The sequence below is a fragment of the Amblyomma mixtum genome, chromosome 5, assembly GCF_055824585.1.
Source record: "Amblyomma mixtum isolate Tamu chromosome 5, ASM5582458v1, whole genome shotgun sequence".
In the NCBI taxonomy this organism is placed as follows: Eukaryota; Metazoa; Arthropoda; class Arachnida; order Ixodida; family Ixodidae; genus Amblyomma; species Amblyomma mixtum.
Window position 1 is genome coordinate 24,484,394 of NC_143016.1, and position 15,461 is coordinate 24,499,854.

Here is a 15,461-nt window from a genome sequence, read left to right on the forward strand (position 1 = left end):
GGCGCTTTGTACACAATTGTATATACAGCAAACTCACAGCTTTTTCTGAGAGAATGGTGCACCTAGCAGCGATTTCATTGTTTCAGTCGAATTGAGCAGCCTTCTTGTCACAAATGAGTTGGTTTTTAATTACAGGTAGCGAACGCAGTAAATAATATTTCACTCAACAGTGAGCTAGGTAGCACTTTGTCCACCATTTTTGTGCAGATGGCTTTTGTCGCAGGTGAAAACATTGATTGTTTTTGTTCAGTTTCGGGCGTAATGTGAATATTTGAAACGCAATTTGATTTCACCATTCCTGGGGTGCTTACCTGACATATTTAGAACATTTCTATGTTACTATTTATAACAAATCTGACACTTTGTACGGAATTCTGCACATCTTTGTAAAACCTTACCCGCTGCTTCATGATGAAGTTTAGCGCCAAAAACGAGGACAAAGTAGGAGTGAAGACACAACACGAGCGCTCCTCACACAACACTCCTACTCCTACTTTGTCCTCGTTTTTGGCGCTAAACTTCATCATGAATAAGATTCAACTCGCCCAACTTTCCACCTTACTTACCCGCTGGTTTTTCACGTTCAAACACTAAGAAATTCCCTTTCTTGAGGCCTGAAAATACTACTTAGATGAAAAAACTAACTGATTTCAATAAAATAAAAATTGCGCCTGAAGAGGAGGTCATAAATTTACGCATGCCTCCCTAGCACAAGCAGATTAGAAAAAAATGGCTTGGGTTCAAGGTGGCTTGAACCTAGTTATACGAGCGAAAGCACTGTTAAGCATGGTCTCCACTGTCTCAAATTAAATGTCAAGATGAGGGTCAAGGGTCAAGCTCAAGGTCAAACGCGAAGGTCAGGTGTCCGATTATCATAGTGATATGAACTAGGGGTGATACTAATTGGGCCATACCACCAAGCAGTTAAGTTCGGTTTGACCTTGTAAGGCATTGAAGGTCACTGCCGATGTGGTGCCCATTTTCTAAAAGCAAAGGTGAAAGTCAAGGGTCAAAGGTCAACGACAAATGTCAAAGGTCAACGTCGGGTACCCAATGGTGATAGTCATATGATCGCGTGATCATACTACCATAGCTTGGGCCGTACCCCCCATGCAGGTAAGTTCGGTTTGACCTTGTGAGGCATTGAAGGTCATTGTATCATCCACATCTAAATCGGTAGTTATACCCCGAGGAGTAGAGCTATCGCTATAAAGCCTAATATATGACTTGACTAATTCATTGTCAGGACCCCTTTCGCTTGCATTTTAACGACACATATACAGTGCGTTTCAAATTATTCAATAGCGATTTTTTTTTAGATAGCTGTGAAAGATACTTGGGTGCGGTGAGTTGTAGTCTGATTTTAAGCGAAGGCGGACGTTATTTATACAATAGAGTGCAGTGAAAAAACTTATAATTAACTAAAATCAACAGATTAGCTTATCTGTGCTTTGTTTGAGGGCACAAGGTTATATCGCGAAATTGAAAGAAGTCAAAATCGAAGGCGAACACAGTTTTTTAAATTTCATAATTGGCTTCATGCTTCGAGATATCGAATGTGAAAAAAAAAAAAGTTGGCTTTTCTACGTTTCAGATTGATAAAATGTGAGGCGAAGAAGTCCACTTAACGAGCTCCCAAACGCATATTTTCTATGCTCAGTATCCTGAAGCACGATGCTGATTCAGAAATTTATAAACTGTGTTACCCTTTAATGTCAAAGATCTTCAATTTTTCGATATAATGTTGTGTCCTAAAACCAAAAATAAAAAGTTGATCAGTTAATTTCAGTTAATTACTAGTCTTTTCGTAGCGTCCTGTTACTTAAATAATAGCCGTCATGCTGTATCATCAGTCTGCGCCGACGACACAGGCGTATTTTTCACCGCTTTTCAAAGAAAAATCTGTATTAAAGGATTTGAGACATTCTGTATATCGCGTAACCTTGCTGGCATACGTATTGTTCAGCAGGCAATCGACAGTACTCAGCTTTTTCTTCTTCGTAAAGAAAGCTCTAGCTTATAATTGCAGCACATTGTGTGTGACGGCAGTGTTCTAAGGTTAATCTCCATTCGGGTACAATGGCCTCGATGCAAATGTTCAACTGTTTTGTCAGCCATAGTTTCGTACCAAAAATGTAGGATGCAGTGCTTTCTTGACTACGACATGCTATACTACTGTTTTAACCTCGTGGTCACTAAAACTGAAAAGAACAACTACTTTGCGGTGCAAACGCATGTCAGTGCTTTTCTACGCACACATTAATCTGCAACTTGACAGTTGCGGTTAATGACGGTGTGCAGACTGCAAAAAATAAAGCCTGCAGCTTTAGCCCCCGAGTGTGCAAAATAGTAAAATACTAGAAGAGGGAAAGCAGGGGGTTAACCAGAAGACGTTCCGGTTAGTTAGCCCGCACTGGAGTAATGTAGGAGGGGGCTTAGAGGGAAAAAAGAGGGATGGAGTAATCATGAACGACGTCAATTAAGAACGCACGTGCGGCAGAGTCACAACCTGTCGCACGACGCCTCCGGAAGGGAAGCAGTCTCTAGCAAGCCTACAGGGCTGGCGATCGATGTTGCCAACGTTGGAGCGTTTTAATTTCCGTCGGTCGACGGGTAAGGATTCAGGATGCCCGGTGCACAACATACCGTGTTTCTGTCAGCGCTAAGCGCTCGGTATTCGTAAACAATAGTTATAGTCAGAAGCTGAGAACAAAGTAAGGCAGTTGCCAGTTAAAGCAAACGCTTGAAGTTTAGGCGGCGTAGTTCACAGCTTAGCTGTCAGGAGTTAAGACAAGTGATGAAGGAGCGCACGATCACCTTAGGGGGCGACCACTTAATTACGTCCTTTTCTGTTTCTCCTCCCTGCGCCATTGCAGGCCTGGCCGAAATGCACAGCCGGTCCAAGCACTACTCCCACCGGATGCGTTCTGGAGGTGGCAGGGCAGCGCGGGCTCCAGACTCGTCCGAGCCGTCTCCCTACTTCGACAACAGCACCTCCAGGAACGTCACCACGAGCGCTGGCAAGGCGGTCTTCCTGCCTTGCAAGGTGCGCCATCTGGGGGACAGAACGGTGAGTACGCGTGTGCGGTCGCACAAAACCGCCCTTTTCCCCGCACGTACGAGGATTATTGTTGTCTGGTGCCTATAGCGCAGTCTCAAAGGGAGATTCGTCGCCCGCGCTTTCATCGGTAGACTCCTACGCTGTCGGAAGGCGTCCTGCTAGGCCTCTTTTATGCCTCTGTTTTGTGTTCGTTGGGAGGAATCACCGCTCTGCAAGCACTGAAACGATTTGCTTTCCATTGTGCGGTACAATCGGTGCACGATTGCAAGAGGAATGGGATGCATGAAAGCGGAAGGCAAATTCTGTCTGCTCTACTCCTGGTTTGAAAAAAAGTCGTGTGAAGTGTTGTTGAAGCCAGAGCTACATCGAATAGCTAACCAATGACAAGTCTGCGAATGTTTCTACGCAAATTAACAGGGTCTGATTCTGTCGGAGCGTGTGTTACCGATTTGTTGGTTATCCGGATTCCCTATTCCCTAGTACTCGCGCACGAGCAAGTTACGAGTCGTTCATGAGATCTAACTGCTTTTTATTAGTTTGTTTATTAGCGGTGGGCAGTTCTCGACGCTTTCACCGCACTGCGCGAATTTACGCTGCGAGACCGGCTTTTGTGCTGGTACATTGCGCAGGTCTGCTTCTGAAAGTGCTAAGGGGGGGGGGGGGGGGGGGGGGGGGGGCACGTTCTGTCGGGCGCTGCATGAACTGACAGCATGACAGCAAAGGTGCCGAAGAAAGCGCATTCCGAGCGTGGGTTCGCTGCCTAGTTATGCGGTGCTAGCTTCTGCGGTGGAAGGCGTTAGCGCTTATTTGGTGGCATTCATGAGTTTTCAACAAGGGCTCCCGGTAGAGCGTACTAACAAGCAGCGAAGGCAACAATTGCGTGGCAGCGATATTATTAGGGCAGAAACAGCCACCCTCTCTTTCTAATACAGTCAAGGTGTCACTGCACTGGCGTGCAAAAAAAAAAGGGAAAGGAATGCGAACAGTACTACAGGAAAGGCGCCTAAACTAATAATAGGCAGCCCACAGAGTTGAAAAATTTAGCTGCTGATGTCAGATGCAAAAAGAAACGAATCATCATGATAGTTTTGTACTAAATCCTTAACAGAGAAGGCAAACGAATACTTGTCACGGCAAAAAAAAATAAGAGCAAGGAAGAATTTTCGAAATTCCTGCTGGTTTCTTGTTCAGAATGTGAAGCGACGAAAACGTGGAACGGATATCACACGCGGATATATTACGTTCGGAATATGGACTTATACATAGTGTGACGCAAGGATACTGAAACGCCATTTCTTCCTTTTGTTTTGATTACCAATAAATTCCTCACCCTAACTGGGGAATGAAGGATAGAAAAAAATGATGTCACTCGGACAGCCGGACGTGTTCTATAAGGTTCCTTACAGAAAACACGTATTAAAAAAAACGCAATATTTTCATGCCGCACTTCGCTACTGATCGTGACCTAAGTTCTAATTCTACTGAATAACAATACTCCTATACAATCGCAATGGAATGAGAACTTAAATATGTAAAAACGTACGTCAACAAAATAAAACTTAGAATGAGCAGCATATCTTAATGTCTAAAAAGGTAAGAAATGAAAAGAAATATTGCAGAGGCTGAGATTTCATAGGCTGGCTAGTCTTTTGACACTCAACATGGACTCACTACATAGGTAAAAACAGTTATCGTAGCAGGAATTTAAGCTGACACTGTGTGAGCTAGGCGAATGCTTTTAACGAGTACTCAGGACTAAGAACTATGCACAATGGCAAAGAAAAAAGTTCAAGCTGCAATGGTTTAGCTTACGGAAGACCAGTTCATAAAGGTTTGGAAGTATTAGTGGTCCCAAACAACTCTAAACCTAGCTAACTGCTGAATTGTTTTTATATGCTAGTAAAATTAACAGTTGTACCACTAAAATGAGTAGCACTATTATTCTTCTCGATCAAGAGTAAGTTTAACACGAAGGATTAAGCTTGAACGACCTTCCTGTGTCGTCCGCTTCTGCAGTCGTCGTTTTACTAAAGCAGCGCGACAGTTTTCAAAGCACTTGTATCAATGAAAAGACACAAACTTCAACAGCCTCGCATAGTGTCCAGAATGAGGCGTTGTCAGTGGAGAAAGCGGTATCTAAAGGCCCCTGATCTCATCGCTGTACCGTGCTGACGTCCTTTAGCTTAGCGCGACTCTAATAGGTGACGATCGAGATGTACAGCCGTTGTCAAAAGTATGCAATCCAAGGGGTCTGCTTCTGAGCTCTGCTGCGCGGCTCCTTTTGCAGACTCTGGGACCCTAATCTCAGGAATGCAGGATAAACTGAAGTCCCCAAAACTTCCAAGCTTAGGACCGCCAAATATGCTTAAGAGCCACGCTGCGCGGCATGGAAGCGAGTACCTTGGTCTGCATATTTAAAAAAAAAAGACTACAAGCATTTTGCCATAAACTCGGAGAGAAGAGGCCTGATGACGCTTTTCTCACCGCTCAGTGCCCCACTCTTGCGTCTGCGACCCGTCGCGGTGGCCCGGTGCTTATTGCTTTCGGCTGCTAGGCGCAAGGTGGCGGGATCGAGTCCAGGCCACCGCGGCTGCATTTTCAACGGCGACGAAATGTGAAAACGCCCGTGTGTTGCGCGCTGTCAATGCACGGTAAAGAACCTCACTTAGTCTAAATCAACCCGCGCCCCTCAACTAAGCCGTCTCTCATAGCCCCCGCGTGCAGCATTGAGACGTTAAATCCCCCATAAGGTTGCATACTTGCGCCTGGCAAACCAGCCTACAACATGGAGTTTGATAATATTGGAGGCTTACAGGAATAGAATGAGCACCTTATCATTCAAAGTGACGCTACAAATCTGCCTTTCAGCAAAGGTTGCACATTTCGCTTTTACATTGATCGCCTTCTCATTGCATCTTTGAACTTTATTACGCCGTAACTCTTTCGTTCCGCTGCCTTCGCGGTAGTGGAACGAGAAAAAAAATGGTGGGTAAAAGCTTCTGTACAGTTGAGGGAGATGGAGGCTCGTAGGTGAGGGATGAATTTTTACCTGTGAGTAGCCGGAGGTGCGCCCACCGGAGGATTCTGCAGAAGAGGCGCCTTCTGGGCCTGGAGGATGGTCGCAATATGCCGTGATGCACTCTTATTAGCTAGTGACACTGCGGAAGATTCTCCGTCTCCCCCCCCCCCCCCCCCCACCTCCTCCACACACACACACATAGACAACAGTTATTTCTGAACAAAAGGTCTATACCGCAGTGTGATAAAAAAGAAGAAAAATTTTTTTTTTCTTCAAACTTCGCTAGGCTAGGTAAGCGCGCTCGCCGAGTATTTAAGCTTTGAAACGTTTGTATCGTACAGGGTGTCTAATAATTATGCGTTTCGAAACAGATTTATCACCCCTGATGTTACTTGCAGGGCCATTGCCCTGTTCAACATAAACGGAAGGAAAGAGGCGGTGTGAACACCACGCCCCGGAATTTCGTCAGCGCCGTGCTCACAGATAAATCAAGAGAAGAAGCGAACGTTAGGTTTAAAGATCTGTCCATTAATGTGAAGCTTCGCTTGGGTTTTGTTATCGTGCAAGCAGTGCTGTTGCAAAAAACGCCACTTTCATGAGTTTGCAAGCTGTCCTTCATTGCTTGTGTTTATTTGTTATATATTTCAACCTGTGCGCCTTTCAGTCTCTTTCACGATCGCCCATTTATTACTCGAGCATGACGGGTGGTATTTAAGTATTTCTCTTTGTTTTTTGAACAACACAGGCGTAGGACGTGTAGTATTGTGGATGGTTTCGAAAACAGAGTGTTTAATTAAAGCTTGAGCAATTCCAGGAAGATAAATACATTGCTTCTCGAGAAACAACCAGAGCCGAGCTCCTATGTTATTTCGGGGTAAAAGGTATTTTAGATTTCTGTTATGTCTATTGTGCAAGCCTTGTTTTTTTTTGTTCTCCACAATTGAAAAAAGACGGGAATTCCTCCTTCCCTTTCATTTTCTGCATATAACGACACGCGTTGTACTAAATCAGCTTAGGTGGTGCGGATGTTTTTTTTTTTTCCTCCATAACTTTTTTCATGTAACACTACCATAAAAAAGAAAATATATTGGAGAACGAAAACATGGCATAAATAGATATTTTTAAACTTTATAGTTGTTAGCAAAAAAACAAGAGCAGTGATGTAGACTTTACAAACTTGCGTAGATACCTGAGAATGAAATGAAAGAAGGCCCTTGTCTGGTGAGAAATAGAGAAGCCCCATTGTTTCCTATTAAACCTATTTAGTTGCTGGTCATATGATAAGTGACCTCAATGACACCATGTTTATGACATTATATATGGCTTTCACTGTTTTTGTTCCTTTGTCAATTTACTCAATCACTGATTGATTCACCGATCGACTGTGCCTTAGTTTATGGCAACTCACCGACTAATGTCGAGAAGAGCAAAACGAGATATGGTCCCTTTACCAAACAGCGCTGAGGTGGTATTCACTTCAATCCTAAAATCACCCTTCGTTTTCTTTTTCCGCCGCAAGGAAGTATAATACGACAATACGAAATGTAAAAAATGGCATGCAGTTTGCACAAAAGAAAAAAGAACTTCTTAGGAGCTCCATCTTGGGCGAGGGCAAAGTGCTAACGAGGATTAGAGGGCAAAGAAATATACTCATAAATCACAAAAACGTCCGCAACAGTAAAAAAAAAAAAAAACTGCTATGCAACTGGTTGCAAGACGAGCTGCCGAAAGCGCTTGACGAAGCAGCAAGCAAATCACACGTGCGTCCTCAGGTGAAGTACTCAGAAAGGGCGCTTTACTACGCAAGTTTGCTGCCGTGTCTTTCCAAAGACGGCTGTGCGCTCCCTGAATTTTCGGCATCACCTGTCTACGGAGGCGAACATCGGAGGATATCATGGTGAAATTGCCTCCGCTGTGAGGCGCGACTGTCTCCTTCGATCGGAGGCACGTCCGTCTTGGATGGCATCTCGTTTCCATGTTACCCCGAGGATCGACTCATCTGTGCGTGCCTCGAAAATCCGCCTCCATGGCCATGCACGGACTGTCTCGCCTCTTCACTTTTATCTCTCTCTCTCATTCCTTGCCTGGCTGGTTTTGACTGCTTGTGCGTACATTGCCAGCTCGTTGTCTCTTTCGTCGCTGCGACGGCGCGCCAGTGACAGAGGAGATGTCGCCATCATTAGACGCGCCGCCGACTGCTCAAAATTCTTCGCGTCGAGCTAGCTACTCGTGCCCGACGTTGAGACTTACGCGGCTGCTCCGCGAGCGCCTTATATTCTCCTCTCAAACTTCTCTTCTAGCGTTTTCTTCTTAGCGGTTCCTTTTGTTTTTCTTTTTTAAGGCCTTAGTTTCAAGCGTCGGGTTCCGACGCTCTTCTTTTCTGTATAGCAGTGCTCGGAATGCTCGCGAATCTTGTATCGCTTTGATTTTTTTTTTTCATATTTCTTTCCTTTCCATCCATCTCTCTCCTGCCAAGCTCTTTCAGACGACCGTACCTTTTTAAGAACCGTGTTTTGCTGCTCCAGCCACCTCCGCTGCTGCTGCCACTGCCGCAGCCGTGTCTCATCTTCCCTCTGCAGCGTGTGTGTGCGTGTGTGTGTGCGCGCGTGCGCGAGCTCGGGCACATTTTCGTCCGCCAGCCTCCTCCGGGCTTGCGCACTGCGCGCGCGTTCCCGCCTCGTCGTCGGAGCATTATTATTCAGGCCGCACTCGAAACTCCGCAGAGGCTCGATTCCGGCCGGAAAACATGTGGCGCAGTGAAACCGCAGTTGAGCACTCGTAAAAAGAAAGAAAGATCCAGAAGGGGAAAGGGTACAGCGAGCTGAACGAACATGAGCAGGAGTTCGGGAACGAAAGCCTCAGCTGCCGCTGCTGCTTTTCAATTTTTTTCTCCATTCGATTCCTTTTTTTCCCTCTGTTCCAAAGCGTTAGCGTCAGTCTTTGAAAAGCAAACGTGGAAGACGACAGCAAGCTAGGGAGATTGAAGCAAGTACGTAACTACGAACAGTGGTGGCAGCCAGGGAGCAACATCCCAGTGAAAGCAGCATACGGGGGCGAGAGTTCGGGAACAATCGCGGAGTCAGCCCGAGGAGAAGTTTAGATTTTGGAGCGCGGCGGCTGCAGGGCTCACGAACCTTCATTGTTGTGATCGGAGAGGACTGTGTCGCGTCGTCGTCGTCGTTGTCGGCGACGCCGCTGCCTCTTCCCCGTATTCGCCCGCACGCTTTGTGCGCCCTAATGGTGGCTGGAGGGCTCGGCGTCTCTGAAAGAAACCTTTCTTCGCCGACGGAACACGCGCGCCGAGAGGCTTGTTACGTCCTCTGGCCCTAAAAGGGGGGCGGCCCGCGCGGTTTTCTCCGTCTCGGTATTATGCGCGCGTTTAGCTCTAGGCTTACCGGATAACAAGCCGCTGCAGAGCGCGGTTTGGAAATTTGGGTTTTTTTCTTGCGTCTTTATGCGCGGAAAATGTGTTGTAAGGAGGGGCACGACTTCTTCACCGCGAAAACATTAGCCGAAGCTTACATTTCAGCAGTCGTGCTGTACCTTGCGCAATAATAGTGTCAGGGCAATGGTACCAGCGTTTTCAAATGCCGTGTTAGCTGAGAGCACTAAAAAGGTCACGCTTGCGTCAGGGGGCCTCACAGGGTGGCTATAGGACCACTGAAGCAGTGACGTTGTCGTCGTTTGATACACAGCCTATTTCGCGTTGTAACCTCTTTTAATGTGAGAGTGTTACAGTAGCTCCATGTCGGGGAAAATTTGGCGTCGGCGACGTCAGCCGTTTGAAGCCTGACAGCCAGAGCGGTGGGGCAACCGGTCGCTCCAGAAACATAGCCGGGGAATGGGCATATATCACGTGACCTCGTGGCGTCATCACAACCTGCCTACTGTATTGTGAGCAAACTGCCCGCCATAGCAGGTGGCAGTTAAATTAATAGTTGCTCGCGATAGGTTGCTCGGGAAGATTAACATCAGTCTCACATACCGATGGCAGTACTTGCCGACGTAGGGCAGAGGCGCATCGCTTAACCGCTGTACCACTGCGCCAGAAGTGGTGTGAGGACTCCCAGCGACCTATAAGCGCAAAGTAGAGAATGACCAAGTCTGAATATGTGGGCATTAACTGAGTACCACTATCCGAACGACTTCCATCCGTGAATAATGGATCCGAACACCGGCAGCGAAGTGCACCCGAAATACTAGCGCACCTAATCCACGTTTGGCTGAACTACGCAAATCGAAAGTAATTTTTTTTCTCTTTCCTCTCAATCACTGACATGCAGTTGCACATTCAGGTTGTTAGCTCACCAGTCGTGGCTCGATGCTTTTTTATTATTAAGCTGCTGATCGTCACGCAAAGCTCAAACGTGCGGAAAACGTCAATGATGAAACCATCTGCTCTTGTGTCAGTCTAGAATTGGTCATTCGTTGTGCCTGAAGATAAAATAATTTTGAATTACTGAAGTATGATTATACATTGCATGGGGCATCCGTGTGATCAGGCTCATTTTCATGGTGACTATGGATCCGTAGTAGAAACCGCACAGAAAACGAGACAGTTGAATACATACATTCAATGTGCATAACTTTAAATCATTCGTGTTACTCTTCTAGTATGATGCCGATGTTCCTACTTGGCACCCGCACAACATTTTTCCTTCGGTTTTTAATTATTCAACTGTTTCTTTTTTTTTTCGGTCAGCTTCGGCTGTCAGCGTGGTACCCAACTGAAGATCAAGCTGATAGTCAACGCTGTTTAACTACTCATTTCTTTCTGCCTCTAATCGTAGTTTCCCCGGCCCATCAATTATTGGTTGACGATAAGTACAAGTTTTTTATCTAAACTTTAATCTTTGATGTTGTACTCCCTCGCGCAGGTTCCGGCCTTTCCGATTAGTTTACGGTGCGTCGTATATTTCTCTGTGTTCTTTTTTTTTCTAGGCAGCTGTCTGCGGCGTTTCACGACTCCACTAAATCTTCTTGGTGCAGTACATTAACTTTCCACAGTGACCGGCTTTCCTGCGGTGAAAGCGAAAAACTACGCAGCGTAGCCGAGGCACAAACAGGTTGAGAAAATTAACGTGGGCTCTCGCTGCGTTTGTTTTTCCACACTCCTTTCCATCACAACCTACCCCCCCCCCCCCCCCTTTTTTTTTTTTCTCGCTTCTCCTCACAGCTCCTGCGGTTGTTTGTGAAGCTGGGCTTGCGACCACCGCATAACACCTCTACAGCGCATCAAGCAAGCTTGAGGCTGGCCTCGCTTCCTTTTCTGTTTTGCTGCGTGCGAACCGGACCTCATTACGCTCGTGTCAGTTTGCACGCTGCCAAGCTTTCCTCCACTTCTTCGTTTTTTTGTTTCTTTTTTCGGTGTCGCTTACTCGAGCCTTGCCAACATGGCGCATTTCGGGCCGTTCTTCGTCGGGGCCGCTTCCACCGGCGTGATGGATGGGCTTGCGCGCTAGGAAGGTTTTTACTTTGTCGCTTTGTTTGGGTCGGATTTTGTGGAATTATCCATTGTTTCTATACACGATCACCCAAGAGCTCCTTCGGGTACCGCATGCAGCCGCGTGTTTGTGCGCGACGTGCGCTTCCTAAGAAAGCAGCACCCGCATTTGTGTCGGAGAGCATCACGGCGGTTAAGAGCGCGTGCAAGCAACGCGCTCTGCCACGAATATACAAAGTAAGAAGACGGTACGCTTGCGTGTCACTATAAAAATTAGATCGATTTGTCATTACAGAGTGATTACGTGGTTCGGTTAAAATGTACGTACAGCCTTTGTTAAAAGTTTGGAGCCCAGGGGGTTTGCTTCTGAAGCACACTGTCCGTTTCGTAATGCATCTCCAGCGCTACAAATTTGCTGAAGGTAAGAACATTTCTGGTCCTGCCTCCTCCAATGGGTAGGACTACCACGAATGTTACAGGAGTTCCACTGCGAGGCTTAGAAGCAAACCCCCTGGGCTCTAAACTTTTGACAAATACTGTACGTTGCCGCCGCGGCGGCTCAGTGTTAAAGTGCTCGGCTGCTGACCAGAAAAACGCGGGTTCGATCCCGGCCGCGCCAGTCGCATTTCGATGGAGGCGAAATACTAGAGACGCATGTACTGCGCGATGTTTGTGGATCCACGTTAAAGAATCCCAGGTGGTCGAAATTGTCTAGAGCGCTTCACTACGGCGTTTTTCATAGCCTGAGTCGCTTTTGGACTTTAAACCCTAGAAACCAAACCATAAATCAAACTATACTTTACGTCAACCACCTCTACTTGCCCTGAGCCAGGGACAAGGACATTCTAGACTAATGAGTCTACCTTGATGGTTCTGCATCCTTCTCATTCCGAATACACTGAACGCATGTTTGTTCTGTAAATGCTCAAATAATGGTGCACCATCCTGGGCTAATGTACTTAAGCATGCGACGTGTTCTTTGTAGCACTGCATTTCGTGGTAGTGGGCTGAATGCTTTCACAAAGGATCGAGGGAAATAAAATATATGATTCAGACACATGCGGTTAACGTTTAGCGAAATTCATCATCAAGAAAGCACATAAGTGAAATATGGCAAAAAGAAAGAATGGCTTCGCCAAAAGGCGAGCAGCAGTGCCGCATGGGGAAGTCAAATAATTGTCTCTGACCTCACTATAACAATCATTCCGGTCCTGGCTTGTTCAGATTCAGTTGTTTGTCAATTCCAGAAGAAAAGAAATACAACTAGATGGCTAGCATATTACATGTTCATTCTTGTAGCAAATGCAGCGCTTCTTTAGTGTGTCTCACCTGTGTCAATAATCTCACCAGCGCTCTGTCGAAACGCATAACAGCTGACTCGTGACATTTCGTGGTACAGGACTCTGCGATACAACGTTCAACCAGGCACAAATGCGTTCCCGCTTCCTACGCCCTCTATCGCTGTAGGAGTCGGGACGTCCGCAAGGCTCCTAGCCAGGAAGAGCCAACCTAGTTCATCATCGTCCTTCGCCAGTCGTTGTTCTCTCCTTTCCCACACGCCTGGCCAGCTGCGCATCCTTAGGCACAGAAGGCACAGCAACGCCACTCACAAAGTAAGCGGGAAAGAAGAGCCTGGGCAAGACGAGAGCAGCGGCCGAAGCTGGCGGGCCTTCCGGGTGAAAGATTACGGCGCCGCCCAGGGACCGGGAGAAGCGTGGTGGGACCAGATTTCTGGCGCGCGTCATTTGTACGCGGCGCCCTCTGTCGCCCAGCGGGGGCGGCGCGCATCCATGTGCTGGCCGCTGCATTTCCGCGCCGGGTCTTTTGTCTTCCGCGATCGCTCTTGCAGACGGAATTTGCTCCGCGAGGGCCAGTTTCTAATGGCGGGACCGCGCGTGAGGACACGGTCCGCTTGCGCCAAGTCTGCTCCGCTTTGCTCTGGCGGCGAATCGCTATCGCGCCATCGCGGCCTTTTCTCGGCTCTTCCATTCTCTCTCTCGGTCTCTCTCGGTCTATCTGTCCCACCGGCTGGGGACGGTTTGGCGAAGATAAAACGGCGATGGAGCATCTTCGCAGATATCGAGTACGCGAACTAGTGTTGTCGCATTGCGCGCAGTGCAGTGAGGCAAGCGTGTGCCTTCATAAAGGAAAAGAAGTGCAGTTCGGTGCAATGAAAAATAGTTCGTGTTTACATTCAGTGATAGAGACTGCTCTAAAAAAATCACAGGGACAGCTAGTTCCGTTTTGCGTTGGCAGTGCGATATAGTGATGCCTTTACCAGAAGCGACGTCACTTCCGGCCTGTTGACGTCTCTTCCCTTCAGCCAATGAAAATACTCCGATCTGGTGACTTCATTTATCTTCAGTCAATGGGCGAATTTTAAAGACGTTAGCGTTATGGCTCCCGGTTCGCAGAAAATCCGGCGTCATCGTCGGCATTGTGAGCGAAACATCTCCGGGGAACCAACCTATGTGGGCCACCTTGGTCACATGACCGTGACGTCATCGCAACCTACCCACCGGGTTGTGGGCAAATTGGCCACCATGGGATGTGGAAGTTCAATGAATGATTGGTCGCTCGGGAAGAGAAACCTATGCCGTACAAGCCGTACCGGTGGCAGTGCCTGCCACCGCAGGACAGCGGCGCTTCGCTTAACCGTTGCACCATTGCGCCAGCGTCAGTGTGATGACTCCCAGGGATCTATTATTATAACGTCGAGAATGACCAATTCCGAATTATGGGCATTAACCCATTGACACGATCACGTCATACCCTTAAGGCGGAGCTCAAGTGTCCCCTTTAAATTCATGACCGCGGACGTATTGTAGCCCCATGAGGCTTCTAATCCTTCGCATTAAAAATATCAAGGGAAATAACTAGAAATTTGCCAGCGTGAAAAATGAATTTATTTTCTTTTAACCCACCTCCAATGTTGCCGGAAATTATTGCATACAATTTCAAACAGAGTTATTGAGTTGCGTGCGTAGTTCTGGTATTCGCGTAGAAATCGAATTCATCTCTAGAGACTCGTGTTTGTTTCTTCGTCACCCTTTGTATTCGCTTCTGCAAGCGTGTCCGGCTAGGCACAATGTTTTCTTCGCTAATATAAAAAACCGAGAGCACTGCAGCCTGCTGCACTGGAGAAATGCGAAAGCAAGAGTCTTCTACATTACGTGACTTTTTGATGACATGGAATTTTTTGCAACTGATTTCATGTCACGTGATATTTTATATCCGATGAGTTAGTTACATTCGGTTTCTGGTTACGACATACTTTGATACTTCGTTGTATCTGCCATGTTCGTTATATCTGGTTTCTAGTTACGACATACTTTGATACTTCGTTATATCCGGTCTTTATTAGCATCGCCATCAGTTTTATAACCTCTACCACACTTACGTCACGATTATAACGCCACTTTAATTCCAGTGTCATGGTCTGCGGACAACTTCCGCTGTAAGATTCTGCGGACAACTTTTGGTCTCGGGAGACATGTAATGCTTTCGCATTAAAAAACCTTGCTGCATACTTAACGCTGTTGAAGGCAGCTTACGGCCAAGCGCGCAGATGCTTGGTCGAGAATGCTCGATTACAACTCGCCAGAAGAATGGCGCTGCTCGGACGCCTCTTCGCCACACCGACGAGTTGCTACCAGTTTGAGCATGCCAGACAGGTCGAAACTCGCTTCCAAAGATTATGTAAGGCTAATCTATCATGGTTCAAGATTGGGAGGCAAGGGGTTTTCGATGCACAAACGAGGAAAAGGAAACGGCAAAGCCTCTTTCCGCCGGCCAACGTTCCGACAAGAGGAATGTCCTTTGACTGGGTAGAAGCAATCAACTCTGGCGGGAATAAAATAAGCCTCTCACTTCCCGGAAAGGCTCCATCGGAGTTTAAAGGCTATAGTTGGCTTCAGCTGTCCTCTTGCCGAAACATT

The 15,461-nt window shown here is 46.9% G+C and overlaps 1 protein-coding gene across 2 annotated transcripts in view; it reads left to right on the forward strand.

Moving 5' to 3' along the window:
• LOC149341543 (protein amalgam-like) overlaps window positions 1-15,461 on the forward strand; it is a 282,683-nt gene that overhangs the window by 213,011 nt on the left and 54,211 nt on the right. For both annotated transcript variants that reach the window (XM_089543639.1, XM_089543638.1), the window contains exon 2: window positions 2,877-3,070. In XM_089543639.1, coding sequence (XP_089399765.1) covers window positions 2,877-3,070 — 194 coding nt within the window. The remainder of the gene's footprint in view (window positions 1-2,876; window positions 3,071-15,461) is intronic.